Below are 20,300 nucleotides of genomic sequence, written 5' to 3'. Positions count from 1 at the left end.
CTTTCTTAGAATTCGACGATTCCAGTTTTAATAAGCTTAGAATACAACAACATAACAACATAATGCTAATTTTTAGTATAAAAAATTGAATGTTCAATAAAATTGTGTATTTTAAAAGTTGCACTGATTGAATAGAGGAAAAGAAGTTTTTTTTTAAAGATGAAATTAGTGATGTGCTGCTGCAAAGAACGGCATGTAAAAAATTATTTTATACAGCATTTTACACTTAAATAAGTTGATCGAATAAGGTTATCGAATGGAATGGCGTTAATGGTGTCGGTGTATTTTCCTTGAAGTGGAGTAGCAGGCCGGGACAAACTTCTTTTTCCTGTGTTCAGTGCAATTTTTAGGTATACTAACAAACTCTATAAAATTTGTTTTTTTTGGCATTGTTTGTAGCACAAACTCTATAAAATAATGTTCGTTAAACCATGTTCGTTGTGGCAAAATTGTCTCCAACCGGATGTTGCTGATACTTTTTCGAATATTCGGTACAAGTTGGTATACATATAAAGAATGAAAGACAAAGCTTCAATTGAAAATTACATGTCATTTTGCGAACGTGAAAATGTAATACTATTGGGACAAAATCTTCAGAAAGGAAAGCCTACGAACGTTTTGCAAACATTGTAGCTAGGGTTAAACAAATCTGTTCTTGGAAAAAACAAGAAGTTGAAAGATTTTTTTACTTTGAAAAGGGGTAGTTTTTAGCAGAATGGTTTTTCTGCATGTCTGGTAAGATCTTTTTGGGATATCCTACTTAGGATTAGTATAGTTTGGTGTACGCAATGGCATATTATTTTCGAACGCGGAATTTAAACCGTCGATCTGGTGTGCACGCCCTACCAATGGGGTCAACGATTTAAATGATAAAGAGTGAAATTCCTCTTTCACTTTTTTCGTTAAGTTGTCTAACTTTTCTGGACTGAACTCTCTTTCATGGATCTCGAATCTCTTTCTTCCAAGTTTGTTCTTAAATTACTATAAAGTAAATGTCCTTATGTCCATGATATTGCAAAATTCTTTCCAATCTAAAAGAACACTTGAAGGTGAATGAGATACATCGTTCTTGTATTCGAAGTGCAAATATTGTTTTGGAAAACGTTTCACTAAATATTTCGACCAAAGTTTCAACAAATGTTTCGACCAAATAGTAGTCTCATAAAAAAATCAAATATCATCTTTCTGTTGATCAGTTTCAATACAATCTGCAGATTTGAGATTCCAGCGAATTGTTTCTTCACCTTTGAAACAGAATTGCATCACCCTATATTATAAATTCACGCTTGAACATGTTTTTAAAATGGCAGTATAGCATACATTCCCAGTTGAATTGTTTGTACAAATGTTTACCTCCTTCCCGTTAGAACGGACGGACGAACGTTCCACGCTAAGGCCACGCGATTTTGACGTGGTCCGCAGAATGGTAAAAGTTAGTATAAAAAGAAGCGTTTCCGAGGAGGAAGATCAGTTTCAATCAGAGAGAGACCAATTCAAAACAAGATGAAGTGTACGTACTTCCTTCTGTTCCTCGGAGCGGTTCTGCTCTTTGTGGTAAGTGTTCCAAGAAACTTAAATGGGTGTGTTATGATTGGTGAAAAAACTGTTTACCGAACCATGCGATATATTTACCATTTTTCAGAGTGTCGCCGACGGACAGCAAACGAAGACCACACCATCTCCAACAAGGACTACACCACCTCCAACAAAGACCACACCATCTCCAACAAGGACTACACCACCTCCAACAAAGACCACACCATCTCCAACAAGGACTACACCACCTCCAACAAAGACCACACCAGCGCCAACTAAGCCGACACCAGCTCCAACTAAGCCTGTATAAAGCCAGTTATGAGATGAGATGATGGTTGGTTATGAATAAACTCGTGAAATTTAACAACGGAAATTGGCTATTTTTCGAAATAACATAATTGTTCAAGAAGTCAGTTTGTTTTACCATCCTCGATTTGTAATATTTAGATATTTATCTTTATGTACCTTTCTTTATACCTTTTCATTTGTAACATTGTAGTAAATTTTGAAGCTGATAAAATGTAATTTTTTATATATACTGAAACTAGACCAAATGGGTTTGTGATTTTTCATAATATGCATTTGAAATTTTCTAAACTAAGCAATTGTCTCGCAGCGAAGGCTTTCAATATAGCGCAAAAGGAGGTCATTCAAGACTAGGAATCGGAACCTTCTAGATCCATCTACTAATGGTAACGATTTAATTGTAAGGACATTCTCCTATGAAGCAGAGGAATAGTAGGCCATTGAGTACCACCTGGATGAAGATGATATCATCAGAGCTCAAGTACCATTTGCTAAAACTGGAGTTATGCAATTCCGATTCAGATTCATCAACCTGAATGACTCTTTGCTTCGTTTTAGAGATTAATGAATCCAAAAGATGCACATAAAGATGCAATAATAGAATAGGAAAGCCCAGAAAATGAGGAGAGATTCCCTGTTATTTTTTGTTCGCCCAATCTACGCCAATGAAAGAATCGTGAAGATTCGTGGAAGACTCGTAAATGATTCACTATGGTTTTGAAAGATTCGTCAATGTTTTAAGATTCTAATCCCAAAAGATTCATGAATCGATTTGAATTAATCTTAAGTGAAGGACTCATATGAATGAATCTCGTCTAAAGATTCAAAAGGCACAACACTAGCAAAATCCTTATAGTATTGCATTGTTGTATGGTGCCAGTAAAGCGCAGAACGGTTTTATCGACAATGAAGTGGCGACAAGGGCGTATAATCATTTCTACTGTTTTGCAAAACGTTGAAACCCCCCATAGCACCCTATTTCATCCAATTTTGTTTCTAGAACTCTCTATAACACAAATGCCCTTGCGCCATGATATTGCAATTTTTTTTGCTTAGAGAGACTTTGATGACGATATTGGAATATTCTCGCCAATCGCGCTCAAGGAACGGTTAAAACAGTTGCTGATATTACAATGGGTGACACATTTTATTCGAGTTGCAGTGACGTGTTGTTTAGACAAATGTTTTACTTATTCCAGCTGGCGCACGAAGGATCCACGCAATGACCACGTGCTGTTGACCGGTATGCAGAAAGGTACAGATTGGTATATAAGGACATTTTCCGTTAGATGATGATCAGTTTCAATGAAAGAGAGACCAATTGACAGCAAGATGAAGTGTACTTTCTTCCTTTTTCTGCTTGGAGCGATCCTGCTCTTTGTGGTAAGTGGTCAAAGAAATTAAACGTGTATTGATTGGTACGATTGGTGAAAAAACTGTTTATCGCATCATGCGATATATTTACCGTTTTTCAGAGTGTCGCCGAAGGACAGCAAACGAACCCTACGAAGCCAACACCAGCTCCAAGGACCACACCAACTCCAACTAAGCCACCACCACCTCCAACAAAGACCACACCAGCTCCAACTAAGCCGACACCAGCTCCAACTAAGCCTGCACCAACTCCCACGAAGCCAGTTGTGGGATGATATGATGGTTGGTTATGAATAAACTCATTAAATTTGTCAACTGAAATTTGCTATTTTTGTTTTTGGTATAAATATCTTTATATACCTTTCGAAACAGTTTGATTTGTAATATTTATATAGACATCTTTATGTACCTTTCTTTATACTTCACAAAGCAGTTTCACGATTTCACGAGACGATGCACGGAAACGAAACGACGCGGCTAGCCATTTTTTCGCTTTTTTCCAAAGTGTTGTTTACCTTTTGTCTGGTAAAGCGACGAGACAGTTAGCATCGTCTTCGGTACTTCCAATCATGTCTGTCTCAAAACGATGGTTTTCATTATAGCACTAAAGAAGGCCATGAAATTGGAACTTTCTAGACCCATCTACTAATGGCAACGATATAGTTTTAAGGACATTCACAGATTCACTTTCACCTTTTATACCTTCATCAACAGTTTCACTTATGGCATAGGCCTTGTTTGCATAATCTTTACCCTAACGCTTTGGAAATCCATTTGAGACTCGGAAGTGAAAATAACTGGAGCCATCTCCTGAAGTTATCGATTTAACTGAAAGTAGGTTTTTCTATGTAGCTGACCATCATGTGTTTAATACCGTTCGGTGCTATATGTAGGTTTGATGTAAAACGATTGAGACAAAATCTTCAGAAAGGAGAACAGAGGCATGCATAGCATCCACAACGAAGCGGCCACTTGTGCATATACGCATCTGTGTTGTTTTGCAAAACGTTGAAGCTACGGTGAAGTTGAAAGATGTGGAATTCCACGCAAATACCACGTGATTTTGACGGGTTCGCAGAATCGTAAAAGTTTGTATAAAAAGAAGCTTTCCCGAAGACGATCAGTTTCAATCAAAGAGAGACCTATTGACAACAAGATGAAGTGTACTTACTTCCTTCTGCTCCTCGGAGTGGTCCTGCTCTTTGTGGTAAGTGGCCAAAGAAACTAAACGTGTGTGTTATGATTGGTGAAAAAACTGTTTACTGAACCATGCGATATATTTACCGTTTTTCAGAGTGTCGCCGAAGGGCAGACAACGAGGACAACAACACTAGCTCCAATCCCAACCACCACCACACTAGCTCCAGCCACTACACTAGCTCCAACAAGGACAACATTACCTCCAACCACAACCAACCCTCCAACAACTACAACATTACCTACAACCCAAACCAACCCCCCAACAACTACAACAAGGACAACATTACCTCCAACCCAAACCAACCCCCCAACAACTACAACATTACCTACAACAACTACAACATTACCTACAACAACTACAACATTACCTACAACAACCACAACAACATTAGATCCAACCTACACACAAACTACAACACTACCTCCAACCTACACTCCAACTCCAATAGTACCAACAAGGCTGGTGTGGTCCTTGCTCCAACTAAGCGACAACCAGATCCTACTAAGACGTCACAATGTACCAGTAAATCCGTTATGGGATGGGATGAACGTCGATTATTATTATTAATAAACTCACGAAATGTATCAACTGAAAATTGCTATGTTTCGAAATAACATAATTATTCAAGGAGTCGTTTAAATTGCCACCCTGGCCGTTTGTTGGATAAATATTATTATGTACCTTTCTTTATACCATAGAATGCAGTTTCATTTGTTCCTTTGCTTTATACCTTCGAAAAGTTGTTATGCAACCGAACGGTAGAGTATGAACAGGTCCACATAGGCGGTCTACTTCGAAGTGGCCATCTGTGCATATATGCATCCCTGTTGTTGTGCAAACATTGCAGACATCGTAACACAACCTTGTTCAGGAGAAGGTTAGGAGAATAATACGAGGAAGATTCTGCTTATTTTGCAACGGGATTTCCGGAAACCAGCATGGCAAATCATCGGTAGGGGTGTGTATAAAGTGATTGTTCTGATCGAGAGAATCAAATGCTACGAACAAATGTAGTTCGTCATCCTTAACATCGCGATCGTGATACTTTTATGTGTATATCTAGCCTCAGTACGGACTTCGATCCAATTAATCCGATCGAATTGAACTGTAAACGTTCATGCATAACACGTAAAAGGAAGTAAACTTGTGGCGTGATTTGTATTAAAATTAACAGCTCAATTCGACCCGCGGCCGGATTAAAAAATCGGCCCAAGAATGCTGGGGCTCACCACCTTGATGGCGTGGGTTCGAATCCCAACCGAGACCCGGACCTTCCCTTGAACGAGAGGAGACTGACTATCCACGTGCACAAAGGGTAAAGGTCTAGTAGGCCCTTTAAAAAGGACAGTCATGACCAAGAAGAATTCGATCGAAGTTCGTGCTGAGGCTGATCGTCTCGATAGGGATTAACATATAATAGCTAACGTGCTTCGGTGTACTTTGTTGTTGGATCATTACAGATCACTGTTCGGGGCAACCCGGTAACCCCGAGCAACCCCGAGCAACCCAGATGACCCGTTCACCAGAGCCAAGAGTTCCCACTGCTATGCAGATTAAAAATCGTCGTTTTTATAACATGAATGATTGTAACATCACTTGTTAGAAAGGAGCAATAATAGGAGCATAATACACCCTCATTTGCACCGTATATCTCAAGTACAATTCCCAGACAGTTGCATGTTTGTTTTGTCAAGTCTGCCATAACAAAATGAGGCCATATGGTTGAGACGGTACGTGTTGATGACTATATAAAGACACATCTGATGATTAGAAGGTTCAGTATCTTCTACAGTGAATAAATCGTGTACGAGATGAAGCTCTACCTGCTAAACATTGTATTAGGGGCAGCCCTGCTCTTATTGGTATGTAGTACGTCGGTACAAGGAAACTGGCAAGTTTAGCTTGAACGCAATTTTTCAACATGTGTACATGGTTTCAGAATGCCGCTGAAGGAAGACCACAATCCGTTTCTATCGTGCCTCAAACAACCAAGCCCTTTACCTTCGTGCCTCAAACAACCAAGCCCAACATCTTCTCGCCTCAAACAACCAAGCCCAATAATTTCACCGTTCAAACAACAATGAAAGTTTTCACGTTCAAACCGTTTTAAAGGTGATTTAAGAAACACTGTAATGAAAAACAAGTTACCTTACTGTTGCAAAATAAACTAAATCATCTATATCAAGCAAAATGTTACCTATCCGCTATTATTCTACGTTCCGTTTAAACAGAACATATTTATGTATTCTATTCGAGCTGAAGAATATTGAGAATGTTGCTGAATGATGTTGGATGCTCCAACCGACTAACAAAATTGCTCCGTTCGAAGCTTTGATCATGGTATGAACAGAGCACTGATGGAACCTACGATCAAAGGACCGAGACACCAACTACTAGTAAAGCACCTGAGACTCGGAATCCGACAACCACTAAAACACCGAAATCAACTAAAGCCAACCAAAGCCCGGGAACACCGAAACCAGTCTCTCGGTTCGTAGAAATCGAACAATGTTGCAAAATTTGAAATTGAAAGTTGAAATCAAACAATTCGTAAGCACTTCCATTAACTACTCGGGAAAGGATTACATCACCACCACTCAGCTGGCTCATGGTACAAACCAAAGAAAGAACCAACGGTTAAGAAACAGTAGATTTTTTGTCGTATTCAAAATACATTTTATTGCTTTATCACAAATGATATTCTCTCAAATAAAATGTATCCATGCATGATACTGGATAGGATTTGATGGCCAAGAACAATACCTTGGTCAATGTAGCTGATCGTCATGTATGTAATCCAGATCGGTTATGAAAGGTAAAAAGTGGATAGAAACGCCTGGATGCAAGGAAAAATTATTGTGAAGAAATCTACTGAGAAAACATCTCCATATTTTACCCCCTAAAACACTCATCACGGTTTACAGCTAGTTAGTTAATTCTGTCGCTACACAAGATACAAACTTTTAAAACGTTTACGCTTCACAACGAGCGACCGGCTCAATGATCTACCAGCGGACCCCAGAACATTCGCGACACGTGCGTTTCTTTTTCACTGACGAAGAAATCCTTGCCCAGCTTGACAAATTCATCCAGCGTAATCTGTCCGTCGCCATTTTTATCGATCACGGCAAACGAAACGGCAGCATTCTCTTCCGTCAGGCCCAGACAGCGGAAAAACAGCTTGAACTCATTCAGCGAGATCGATCCCGACCGATCTTTGTCAACTGCCTACGAAGGATGAAGTGTCGGGGAGTGGATAGAGAGAGAGAGGGGGAAAAAAATCGAACATTACTCGTAACGCCTCTTCAACCCCCTCATGACCATGACCCGACGAATTTAAGCTTACCTTGTACAGGTATGGCAGAAAACGGTGCACTTTCTTTTTTAGATCCTTATCATTAACGACATGGTGCATTTCGGTTAAGTATTGTTCGACGGTGACTAGATTGTAGGGCGTTATTTCACCCCACTGTTGTTCCCACGTGGTCTAAAATGAATGGAGAGTAAATAAACATTTGTTCAAATAAGAAACAGAATATGTTTGTTTCTCGTCTGTGCTTCATCTACCATACCCTCATAATGTCACGGAACTCGTTCTTGGCCTTCGCATCCAGATGGCCGAGGGATGCAAACTTTTCGGTCAGAAGCATAAAATCATCGTATGAAATCACACCATCCTTGTTGACGTCCATCACACCATGCAGTGTGCGCATCTTGCGGCGCCAGAACTCGGAATTACCCTGAAAAAGATGATCGAGATGCGTACAAATAAATAAAATGTGTATGTCAAGTGAAATGTTTATTGTATCGTAAAATGTAAAAAAAATACCCATTTCCTTCCTGAATATTGTAAGACCTGATTTGAAACGTTTTAGAAGTTAGAAGTTAGTGCGTTAGTATAGATGAAGTAAAGCACAGGTTAAGGTTATCTTTTATTTTTATTTTTAAAATACAAAACTGAAGTTTTCATCGAACGTCCGTGTCACTTGTTTTTGTGGCTCATTTCGTATTACATAAAGATCGGTGTGAATAGGAGATTCACAAAAAACATCCGTTCAGGTTCACCGATTTAAGATTGTCGACCATCATGGCATAATCAACAACAGTTTAAAAAACACGAATACACCTGAAGTTTCAAAGCATAAAACGCCGATTGGGTTGCTGTGAGAAAACATGTGTGTTCGTGGCAGAAGGAAAGAATTTGTTTCAAAAAATGTTGCTTCTTTGTGTCGCCCGTTTGTTTTCGTGTTCCGAGAGACCGCGGAGTCGCTGCAAGTCGCGAGTTCACAATCTCCAAAAACCGCGGATCGCTCACACACCACCTTACGCGGCTTAAAAATTGCAACAGTATGTGTTATTGCGGTTTGAATAACTTGACTATTTTTTTTCGCCAACAGATGCTGGCAAAGTTTTGATAATGAGCCCCGAAATCAGGCATGGTAGGGACGGATTGAAGCGCACCAACCGGTGGAAGATCGTATGGACTCCAAAAACAGTGAAGGGGGCGCGAGACCCGTCCAATCATCATAAACGATTCGTTTGTGGAACATTACCATCACACAGACGGATGAAACGGACGTTGGCCGAGCGATGGTAGAATTTATAATGCGATAGTAAGAATCAGAAACGGCCCAAATCGGAACCAGGCCTTGGCTTTAGCTTACGAAACTGCATCTTTTCTTAATCAAAGTGTTCATTACTTTTTTACATGAACCTCCATTTGTTGGTCGTATGCGATAGATTTTTCATTTCTATTTATATTGAAATTAGCCAACAGATCACCGCAGGGCTTAGGGCTCATTCGATGCATCAAAAACATGCCAAATTTGTTTCGTGTACTCTCTGCGTGTGTTTGTGTTTTGTGTCTCCTTCGAGACGCCGTAGGTTGGCCTCGCTGAGGCGATCGGGATCTTGCGCGTTAGATCTTGTAGACCTTGAGAACGTGGCAGCACGAAAAACGAACGCTGTGATCGCTTGTTCTTGGTCGTCTGATGAGGGCTCGTGGCCATCAGCGCCCGCTACACTTACCCGCTCTTTGCGTTGGCGACGCGGAGTTCTGTCCCGTTCGTCGTCCGAATCCGAATCGTCATCACTGTCGTACGCCCGCTCTGGTGCGGCCGTTTTCTTGGAGTACTTTCTAACCGAGGTGGACAGGAAAGTCTTGCAGAATGGACTGGTTTTCAGCGTTGCATCCTTTTTGTAGGGAGTCTGCGGAGAAGGGACACAAAAGGAGGTTAACTCACAGGTAGAATGATTTCGCCGAACCACAGTAAAAAAACAGGTAAAGCCCAATAAGTGCAGGAAGAAGGTGGCACCGAATACCCACAAACCGATACTTTATGTACCTCCAGCGAGAAGAACCCTGCAGGCCGTTTTCGGGTGCAACAAAGTGCACACGAATCATTATCACCATGTCAACACCAGCAGCACAAAGTAGGCCAGCATAGAACGAACGCTCATGTAGACAAGAGAAACTTACTCAGAAAACTAGAGCGATGGATAAGACGACCGCATGGTTTGAGCGTTTGCTTATCAACATGCCGGGGAAGATTTCGATGCATGATTAAAGGAGAAACCTTTCACCGTAAATGCATAGGGAAACGTTACGCGAGCTCGCTGCTCTCCCGGACGGTATTACAGCATAATTCGGGTGTCACGAGACCGTCTGGAAAAGGGTCTGCAGGCCCTTTTTTCTCCCATGCTCCTATGTTGCTGGTGGTAGCCGGGTACAATAAATTATGTGCGTGTTAGCGACGCAGCACATGGCTGCCCGCACGGAGCACACTGAAGCATGACATAACAACATTTTGGGCAGGCCACCAAAACCAGACGGATATCATATTTTGAGAATGCTCAATAACATGCTCCGTTGTTGTGGTGCTTGTGGATTTTGTTTGACCTCCGTCGAGTGGTTCCACCGCGGTGCACCATCAATCAGGCTGAGGAAGCCGAGGAAAAAAAAAAACATCGAACGGTGCAGTGGTGCGTTAATACGCACGTCGCCACATTAAGCTGAAGACGTCTTTAATGCGCATGCTCCGGCGTTATTGTTGAACCCGCGGAGGATTTTTGTTTGGGTCCACATTGTTTGTATATTGTTTTGGATGGTGTCGAACACATTTTAATAGACAACAACGTGTGAAGCAAACAAATAATCTATTCTTTGATACATTAATCACTTGTTCAATTAACCCAATAGGGTGTAGTTCAAAACGATGTTTTGAAAGCCACATCCTGCACTATATGACGCAGTATTTTTTCACGAATTTCATATTCAACCCCATTTTTAAAGATGGAGGTTAGCTTACCTTTTCCACAGCTGCGGAAGATTCACCGGAAAAGGCTAGGGTTGAGGAAAGCACTTTTAGTTGCCGTTCAAACAACGGCAATGCCTGCCGGGCGCCACAGGTTCGCAGTAGTGCGAAAGCCATTATTTTCGGTGCTGCGTTTAATTTGGCTTGGACCAAACGAAATGTTATACCATTGACGCCGCAACTCGACCTTTCACCTGCACACGTTTTAACTTTGAGAGTGAGTATGGAAATGAGGAACACGAATCGCTTCAATTAAAACCGTTCGATAACCATTTGCTAAGTGTTTTTAATCTCTTCTGGATTTACACTGTTTAAAAATTGAACACTTTCAGGTAATTTTTTTACAAAACATGCACGACCGTCTCCGAAATCAACCGCCTCACTCGGCAAACTGATCAACACTGAAGAGGCTGTTGAGAAATTTGACTGGGCGGGAAGAAGACAGAGAGACCTAGTTGATATTTCTAGCTGGAAGAGCAAGTTTGTTTATAGCTTTTAAATGAACAGATTTTTAAATGAGCCAGTTAAATGAAAGGTTTTGTTACAATTTTGTTCAACAAAATATTATCCATCTAATAATGTTTTTCTAAGGGAATTCATTGGAAAGAGGCGGAAATATGGATCTGAAAGTAAAAGAGGGCTGTAATGACAATCTGGTTTCTATAGCTAGGTATTGGACCTAGGTTCCAATCAAACTATACCGTTCCGATGATCTCGCTGGAACAAAACTGGCCACTGTAATTAAAAAAAAAAAAAATGAGTAGAAATTAAAGAGATCCTTATTTTACACTTAACTCTTTCCTAAAGTTTCTTGGCCTAAGAATTGGCTTAGAAATCGACCATTTGAACAAATCGCTGCTGAAAGTCATTTGATATTAGGGCAGCTGAAAGATGGATGAAATATTAGGGCGAAAGTTGTGTTATAGTACATCAGTTCCAGTTCGGCGTCGCATCAGAGCGGATGGTTAGCAGTGCACGAGGGTCCTGAAAGGGTTAGCTGAAAAGTAAGGTTATCTTAGGCACGGCCGCGTGGTGCCGCCGAGCTGGAGCTCAAGTCAGAGAAATCCTAGCCGACGCACATCTCGTGCTGTTTGAGTAATCAAGCGGATCACGAGTTTCGTGCGATCTGACAAACGGAAGGAAATATTCCTTTCGTTACGGCGGGTGAACAGCCGCATTTTGACTGCGTACTAGCGTGGTTGGCTAGCAGTGCTCCTGGCCGCATGGTGGCAGTCAAAAGGCGACGCCTACAGAAAATCGAAAACCACAGAAAATCAGGACATATGGCCTTTAGTTGCCAGTCCTTAACCTAAAGAGGTCTATGTCTCCAGGTTAGCTTGCGAAGGCCCAGGAAGCTGGATTCAATAGCCGTACTGGAGTAAATCCTCGACGAAGTTAAGAAGAAGAAGAAGTGTTATAGTACATACATACATATTTTCCTAGAACATATTGAGTTGGCATCACTTATTAATCACACTTTAGTCTAATTACTGATCGTTTTTAAGAAAGAAAGCCGTTTGTCGATACACGATATAAGTCGTAAGTAACTCCGAAACGACTCGTGGTGCCTGTGAGTACGGGGTGATTGAATCCGTCTGAAGTATTAAGATAACTTACCCTTGTAAGCTGATTAAGGCACGAGTAGCGCGTTGACTGCACCTTTTAGGCTGATTGTACTGAAACTAGGAGCCTTTGGCGAACGCGGTTGTCCAAAAAGGATGTTGCATTTCGTGAAAATTCCATTACGTATCAATCTTTCCTCCCAACTGAAAGCTTTCAGAGGTATGAAATATTTCACCACGGAAGCTTTTTTCAAAAACCCCAAAAATAAAAGTTGATTGTAAAAGGATCTCCGTCGACTTTTCCTCTACTCTAGGAAGGATGTTCTAAGCTTTGTACAGGACATAACAGTTACAATTTAAATGGCATGGATTGGAGATGAAAAGGATGTATTTAGCTTGAAGGATCTCAAAAATTACAAGTGAAACGGAGTTTTTATTTATCTGTTATGATTTTTCAACGAAATGGAGTTCTATTAATCTAGCTTTAATCATTTTCTTTCTACTCCCTTTCATGTGGATTTTCAGCAAAAACTACTACAAATGTGTCGGTAGAAAAAGAGCAGTTTGTATTAAGTAAGACGATCTAATCCAAATTCAATAAAAAAGAAAGGGTAAAGCGATGAACGCATCGAACGCTTAAAACTATGGTTTCGTCAACTAAGAAAGGTTAAGAATGTTATTCATCTTCTTGACGTCCTTAACGTTTGTATCGATTTGAGTGTACCTGGATGGAAGAGCAGAAAGGAAAATTATCGTTAGAACATTTTACCATTCACTTGCAAAAGTCCACCCCCGATACTTACATTTCGCCGATGATTTGCTTTATGATTTCTTCCTGCTTCACCGGCAGTGAGAATGGTTTCTCCTTTGTGGACTTTTTCTTCGACTCTAGCTGCACTTGCTGGATGTTAATCTTCTGCTTCGCCTGATCGACATTTTTCTGCAGCGTGGTAACCGATTGTTTGACCTTGGAGATCATTTCGGAAAATTTCTTCTCGGAGTATGAACCCTTCGGGAGGCGCAGTGTCGCCAAACGTACTACCTCTTGCGCTCTGGTTTGATAAGAAAAATACAAACAAGTCGATGTTAAAGATACCTCTCGTATTGATGGGATGGAAAATTAAAAAATACACTCTTTGTTCACTTTCCCGCCTACTCGTCGAAAGGACAAGAGGACGTTAAAAAGTTTATTGCTTCCTCAAACTAAAATACTAAACAGTTCGTCAGCTATCGGTCAACGATCATCGGGTCCCTCGGGATATCACTAGGTGCTTATGCTTTCTCTTCCGTGCCTTGCGTGGCCACCGACTGTGCATCGTCAACTGGAGTAGCATCCTGGCACGATAGCGACGGGAACTTCTGGTACAAAGCAGCGCGATACTTCGGATGGCTGATGCCGTACACAATCGGGTTGTAGACGGCGTTGGCCTTGGCGAACAGCGAGCCCCAGATGGTGGCCAGCGGGCTGATGGGTGCAGCCTTGAAGATGCCAGTGAAGTTGATGACCAAGTACGGCGTCCAGGCCATGAACCACAGCGAGATGGTGACCAGGGCGACCTTGGCCAGCTTCATCTCAGTGCTGGTGTTCTGGGCTTCCTGCGTGCGCAGCGAGGCGACGTTCATCTTCTTGGCCTGTTCGCGCATGTTCTTCTCGTGAGCCGACACAGCCTTCAGGATGAAGGTGTACGAGTAGATGATGGTCAGCAGAGGCAACCAGTACACGAACACGGCGTAGATGATGATGTACGATCGGCTCAGCCACGTCTGGGTCAGGTAGTCGGTTCCGCAAGCGGTCATGTTACCCTCCGGCACATACCGGTTCCATCCGAACAGCGGGGCAAGGGTCCAGAAGAGAGCGAAGACCCACACACCGAAGATTCGCAGCAGAGCACCGTTGTTGGTCATCGGCTTGCCCGAAAGACCCTTCACGATGACGTTGTATCGGTCAAACGCAATCATGGTCATGGTCCAGATCGAGGCACAGCCGAACAGCGATCCAAGCATAGCGTAGAGCTCGCAAGCGAACGGCCCAAAGGACCAGGTCTCGTGCCAGCAGTTGATCACCATCGGCGGTCCCATGGTAAACATCATGAAGAAGTCGGAGAAGGCCAAATTGACCACCAGCAAGTTGGATGGGGTACGGAGTGACTTGGTGTTCGTGAAGATGTACATCACACAACCGTTACCAGTCATCGAGATCATTCCGAGCATGAAGATGGCGAAACCCAGGATGGAATGCCACAGCGGATTCATAGGCGGGAACTGGTTCCAGTGGGGGTGCACCATGTGGAGCATCTCCGGAGGGACCTTGTCCACCACCGTCATGTTTCCAGCACCCTGGGTCCAGGCATCGAAATGCGGTTCAACAAAAGCTGCCATCGTTGATTCTGTAGGTAGAAAAAGAATCGTCATAAGAAGTCCCTCGAGCATGGACCAGCCAGGAAGTAGAGGTGACTTACCAGTAATGTCTCGGTGATGGTTCTTCTACTGCAAAGGATATGTAGTTGTTGCAGTGTTGGTAATTGTTGTGAAACACACTTTTCTCACTTTTCACGTTTTGGTTCCAATAAGCTGAAGAAAATCGATGTTACTCGAACTACTTCAGACTTATGGTTGAAAGCTAACGTTGCAACGGCTGCAAAGAACCAAGAGCGACTCAATTTGTTTCGGTTCCGTGGTGTACCTTTTATAGGACACCTTTTCTCGTCTCTCGCGGACTCTAATTGAGTTAAAAATCGCCTCAAGCAAACACCCCTTTTCCATTGCTTGCTAGTATATTTTCAAGAAAAATAGGCTTTCAAATGCAACGAATGCACCTTAAGACATTGCGATGCACAACGAGTGCATAAGGCTTCGCTAGGCGCCCTGTGATGTTTTTTTTGCTAATGTGAGTCGTTTCAAATATGTGTGCGTTACGTAATACCGAGTAAAGGAATCAAAGCAGCCGGTGGCGTTTACATTTCTCGTTCTTAAAACGGACGCTCGCGAAGGATGGTAAAAAATACCTTGATACACGATAATTGAGTTATTACCGATCATTGACAGCTGGTGGCGCATACTTTTCCCCCTTCCGTTTACCCTATTGACAGCGAAACATGAACACGCGTGGCGCGTCATGACCATACTTTCAAAGAATTAGCTCGTCTTACCTTTTGAATAAGGTATTTTGTTTGTCGCACAGATCTTCGTAGTTTTCCGCAAGCCGTTCGGCCGTGGCCCGTATCTTCAGCTTTTCCGCCTGCAGTTCCTCGATGTCGTTCAGCTGCTGCTGCTTGAGCAGCCGAAGGACGTGCTCGCGTTTTTCGATTTCCTGGCGGGCCTTCTCGTGGCGCACGAAGTAGTGTTCACGGAGCATTCGCGTCGCCTGGGTCAGCAGCTCGAACGCTTCCTGCGGCGTTGGCTCGCTGGACTGGTCCAGCTTCAGTATGGGTTGCGTGAGGCCAGACTTGAGAATGGTTTGGATGCGCTTCGAGAAGGAATCCTTCAATAGCTACGGACGAAAGGGAAGTAAACATCAATACCAATGTGGTCGATTTTAGGCATCCATGGAACTTACATTTTTTATTGGTGACTCAATCACACCGTTGGCCAGCGTCTTTCCACTGCCCGTGAGTGCCCATTTGCGTATCAGACTCGGATCGGTTATCAGATCGAGCGAAACGACCTGTCCGGACGCCAAGAACAGGACCAAGCCGGAGGGAGACTGCAGCAGGGTAAATCCCAGCACTGCATTTGGGTTTGCGTTCTGCAGAGCCTTCGTGCAGACAACGTACTCGGCACGGCTTTGCGTACAAAACAGTGGGTACCGGTCGGTCAGCTCGTCGCCACCCTCTTCCTCCTGCTGCTCGACGAATTCGTACAGTTGGTGGGTAAAGTCCAGCGTGACGGCATGCAGGCCAGCATTGTGGTACACGAAGTAGCGCGATTCGTTGAGTGGGTCGCGTTTGAGGTGCAGCGGACAGGAGTAACCCTTTTCCGCCACGCCACGCGTTTCCTCGACGGTGGGCAGCCCGAGCTCGAGCTCGACCGTTTCCAGCACGTGCAGGTACCATTCGCACGGATAGATGGACAGATTGCTGTCCCCGAGTTCGTACGATTGCGAGGCACCACGGCTCGCGTCCCCCAGCGGTTCATCGATGAACAGGGCGTGGTGCGTTTTGCCCGTGCTCTCCGCGATGATGACCGTCGGTGGAAGCGTCGGGATGACGATGAGCGAACACGAATCGAGCCCGTAGTTATCGTCCACCTGGGGCTGAATCGAAATCGGTCCCTGAAGCTTCGGACGATTGGTGTCGATGCCGGCGCAAAGTACATACACATTGCCGTCACCCCGGAGGATCACTATTGGCCACTCAACCTTTGCGCCACCGGCGTTCTTTTTATTTTTTTGTGCGATCAAAGAATCCTGGTGGATGGAAGAAGAAAAAAAACAACCAAAATGAGTCCCTGCATCAAAATGCATGTTGGTGAATGTTGGCAAACATAACGTTGACGGGCACAACAAAATGAAGGCAATATTCAGGGGGAGTGGACGAATACTACATCAACGAGCACCCGAACGAGCTACGGATGAGTTAATGAAAGTGGATAGAAAATGCATTGGAAAGACGACGATGCGGTGACCATGATTGCGGGTCAGCCCAGGTGCATCATCATCGTATTGCACCCGGATGAAGTCGTTCGGAAACATTTTCCTTCCTTTCCCGTTCCAAGCAAATAGACCAAGTTTTCCGAAACGTACGTGCAGCAGCAGCGTGGAACCCTCCTTTGGCGTTGCGGGTTGCTGCTTCGCCGATGCGGTGACCGTTGACGACGTTGACAGGAGCGTTGTTGTCGTGGGTGAGAACGTCGTTACGTCGCCACTCGCACCACCACCACCACCACCGGTAGCGGAAGAAACCACACGTGGCGGAGCAATGTCAAAATCAACAGCCGTATCGCCCAGGCTGTTGAGATAGGCGAGCTTCGACGAGATGGTGCTGCTTCCCGGCGATCCGAACGAAGGCTGCTGTTTGCTGCCACCCTTACCGCCCCCGCTAATAGTGACGGCGGCCTGCGGTGTAGGTGTCGGCCCAATGCGCCATACATGGCGCAGCGTGTCCACGTCGTATACTCTGCGGAAGGAAAGGGAGGCGACGAAGGGTTAGCTATAATTTTTCTGTTTGCTGTTGTTTTCGGCCTCCACCACCCTTTCACGGAATCGGGATCGGGGACGGAACTGGTCCGCTTCGAGGCATTCCAACAAACGCCCGGAGAAGGTCGGACAGTATCGTCACGAACCGGTCGCTTTCGGTTGGGGTGTTTGACCTGGCTTGAGGTGTGCTGACATAAATGGTTCGGTTCGGTTTTTGAGGTTTTGCAGAATATGCATACGGTCTTCCGGGGGTTTGCCGCCCCTTCGCTTTCAAGAACGCGAACCAACTCCATCCAAAAGTCCAAGGCTTCGGTTCGGTTTCGGAATTTCCTATGGACTGTACCTTATTGAGTTGTCCGACAGCAGGGCGAGTAGGTGGGAATCGGTCGGAGAGGCCGGATGCCAACGGATTTGCAGCAGCTCAATCGTTGCAAATTCGTTAAACAGATGTTCATCGGGATTGTACGAGCTGTGGAAAAACAGGCAAGAAGATAAGGGAGAGTGTTTAGATATGATAAGCCTACATTTCTGAGTGTTTCATTTTGAAATTTAAACTTCGATAAATGGTAATAATAGTGACAGTTCACAAACCGCGTGTAAACATAGAGATACAGTAGGCTATAATTAGTCCCTTGAAGAACACCATCCACTGTTTTTTTTTTGTGAAACGTCGCTTCTCCCATTCCTTCACGTTGTTCCCAAAACCAAAAGTGCCCTAATCTCCCAACACACACGCTCGAGACTTTGCATTTGGGAATATAAAAGGGAAAATTGTGAATCCATAAACCCGAAACGCACACTCCAAGTAAATCATATTCTCTCTTTTGCAGCGAAGGATTGTTACAAAAAAACAACCAACCGATAGAACTGAGTGAAACAATTCTGTCCTAACCGTATGGGTGTGTGTGTTATACACCTAGTCAAATAAATCGAAAACTTTTTACCAGCATACACACCCTCGGGCTCGGGACATGTATTTTGCATTTTCTTCAAATTAATTTATAAATTCAAATGTTAATAAAAATCTATAAACAACACCTCGTCGTGGCAGGGAAGCCCATATCCTTTTTCCGGCCCAAAGGAAAATCCGTTGTACTTTACCATTCCCTGGTGCTTTCGTTTCGCGCGCGTTATGTGGGACGTTCGTTTCATTAACTCCAACCGGAAAGTGGTGAGGCACCGGGTACCGGAATGGGTTTCCCGTGAAACTTGGATCGACCCGCGGATCGGCCCGAGTGGTTGCATTCGAAGAGAACATCGGTTGTACATTTGCGTGTCCAATCATTTCACACTTTCGGAGGGTTTAGCTCCGTGTGGATTTTGTTGACAAAATGCTGGTTGTTTGTACCGTTTGCTGTAATTTGTGGTTAAGCCTCGACCATGTTTATTTAAAAAGCGTCTTATTCTTTGATACATCAGAACCATCCTGGTTGAATCTGTAAAACCAAACAAAAATGTTCCGAGTTGTTTTTTCTTTTTCTCATGGACAGAACATCAATTTAACTGTTAGTTTTCGCGCAATTAATTTTATAATGCTTGGCGAGGTGGTAACGTTAACTATTCCTCGTTGATCGTTTGTTTTAATCATCCATGCAAAAAAAAAAAAAGAGAGTACTGAAAAGTCACACACCGGATGTAACTCACGTACGGAATAGTGGACTGGCTGCACAGTTATGGACTTTTCCGTGCATCCGACCACGGGCGGTCGACAAACCGGCAACGGGGCAGTCGAACTCTTTCATATCTGTGTGCCCGCGGGAGCGAAGCATGTGGGAAAAGTGGTATATTATAATTTAGCAAAATTAAAAAGTACTACCATTTCCCACTGCGGAGGACGGGGTGAGAGAATGACCGAAAAAAAGGAATCCTTTCCGGACAACTGGACCCTCGTTCGTATTCTCGGGATGTGTCTTTGGTTTCCACTTCCCATTTACACTGATCTACAACCTTTATGCGCTGTACCGGGGCACTAATCAAAGTGGAGTGGCCTTCTCGCCATGTCTTCCGCGCCACCCCTGCGGGAACCCGCTTCGGACACGTTAATATTCATTTGTATCCCTAATTCCCCAAACTTGAGAAGTACAAGCGCACCGTCGTAGTCATCGTCGTCGTCGTCATCGTCGTATCGCTTGACCGAGGCCGGGATCGGATTGGATCCGGCGGAGAGGTAATCGTATATACGATGGGGCCAATCCAGCTCCCCACACTTTGAGTGGCTGACTGCAAGATCCGCAGAATCTGGGTAACAATAAAACAATCCGGTCACAAGGCACACACTCGCTCTCCCCTTCCGTTCGGCCACTTCCCTCTCCCTCGTGCAATGCTTTATTTCGTTGCGGAGAAAAACCGGAAGGGAAAACGATAAAATCGTCCAGCAAAAAGTATTAATATAACATGTTTAAATTAATACAAAGCCTCTTATGCCCTCCTTTTTGGTCTGTTGCCATTTTTTTTCTTCTGCTGGCCGTATCCTTCGGCCACCGAAATCCGCGTACTATACCTTTCAACATAAGGTAGAGCCACAGTGGCGAAAAAAAAAAACGAAGAGAAAAGAACGATGTATGCGACAAAGGTCCACCATCGAAATCGCTTATGCCGCGCGTGACTGTGTCCTTTCCGTTCCAACTTTGCCAACACTTTTCCGTCGGTTTTGCGAAGACTTTTTTGGCCACCCAACGCGGCGGCGGTGCTATCACATTTTCCAATGGTGTAATTCATTTTATCCACACATGTCACCTGCTCGTCCTCCGTCCGTTTTTTTTGGCCAAGGGTGCGAGTCGCCGCCCGTTTTAATTTTTACAATTTAAAACCCAAAAAAATATATAATAATACATTACGGTTGCGTTTGTTTTCTTTTTTAGCGCCTCATCCAC

The 20,300-nt window shown here is 43.7% G+C and overlaps 3 protein-coding genes across 4 annotated transcripts in view; all 3 read right to left on the bottom strand.

Annotated features, from left to right (window-relative positions):
• Positions 1–7,414: 7,414 nt before the first annotated feature.
• LOC131289061 (sarcoplasmic calcium-binding protein) lies at positions 7,415–10,848 on the bottom strand. The gene is made up of 5 exons (XM_058318259.1): positions 10,726–10,848; positions 9,446–9,625; positions 7,990–8,157; positions 7,764–7,904; positions 7,415–7,645 (listed from the first exon to the last, which is right to left on the bottom strand). Exons 1-5 carry the CDS (start codon positions 10,846–10,848, stop codon positions 7,415–7,417), a joined length of 843 nt encoding a protein of 280 aa, XP_058174242.1.
• Positions 10,849–12,838: 1,990 nt separating this feature from the next.
• LOC131289235 (nuclear pore complex protein Nup88) overlaps positions 12,839–20,300 on the bottom strand; it is a 49,166-nt gene continuing 41,704 nt past the window's right edge. Inside the window, exons 3-8 of the mRNA XM_058318446.1 lie at positions 17,771–17,896; positions 17,035–17,407; positions 15,850–16,698; positions 15,443–15,783; positions 13,097–13,345; positions 12,839–13,017 (exon numbers count right to left, since the gene is read on the bottom strand). Coding sequence (XP_058174429.1) covers positions 12,951–13,017; positions 13,097–13,345; positions 15,443–15,783; positions 15,850–16,698; positions 17,035–17,407; positions 17,771–17,896 — 2,005 coding nt within the window. The 3' untranslated portion in view covers positions 12,839–12,950. The remainder of the gene's footprint in view (positions 13,018–13,096; positions 13,346–15,442; positions 15,784–15,849; positions 16,699–17,034; positions 17,408–17,770; positions 17,897–20,300) is intronic.
• On the bottom strand, positions 13,429–17,302 carry LOC131289236 (opsin-1-like). Of its 2 annotated transcripts, none has more exons than XM_058318448.1 (2): positions 17,294–17,302; positions 13,429–14,630 (listed from the first exon to the last, which is right to left on the bottom strand). In XM_058318448.1, the coding sequence occupies exon 2, from the start codon at positions 14,616–14,618 to the stop codon at positions 13,566–13,568; it is 1,053 nt and encodes a 350-aa protein (XP_058174431.1). In that variant the 5' UTR covers positions 14,619–14,630; positions 17,294–17,302; the 3' UTR covers positions 13,429–13,565. The 2 variants fall into 2 exon arrangements, with proteins under 2 accessions (XP_058174431.1, XP_058174430.1); XM_058318447.1 differs by lacking the exon at positions 17,294–17,302 and adding an exon at positions 14,753–14,931 and having other exon boundaries at positions 13,429–14,680.

The sequence above is a fragment of the Anopheles ziemanni genome, chromosome 3 (assembly GCF_943734765.1).
Source record: "Anopheles ziemanni chromosome 3, idAnoZiCoDA_A2_x.2, whole genome shotgun sequence".
In the NCBI taxonomy this organism is placed as follows: domain Eukaryota; kingdom Metazoa; phylum Arthropoda; class Insecta; order Diptera; family Culicidae; genus Anopheles; species Anopheles ziemanni.
The sequence above is the reverse complement of the archived record's forward strand: the minus strand, read 5'-3'. Positions and strand labels throughout refer to the sequence as shown.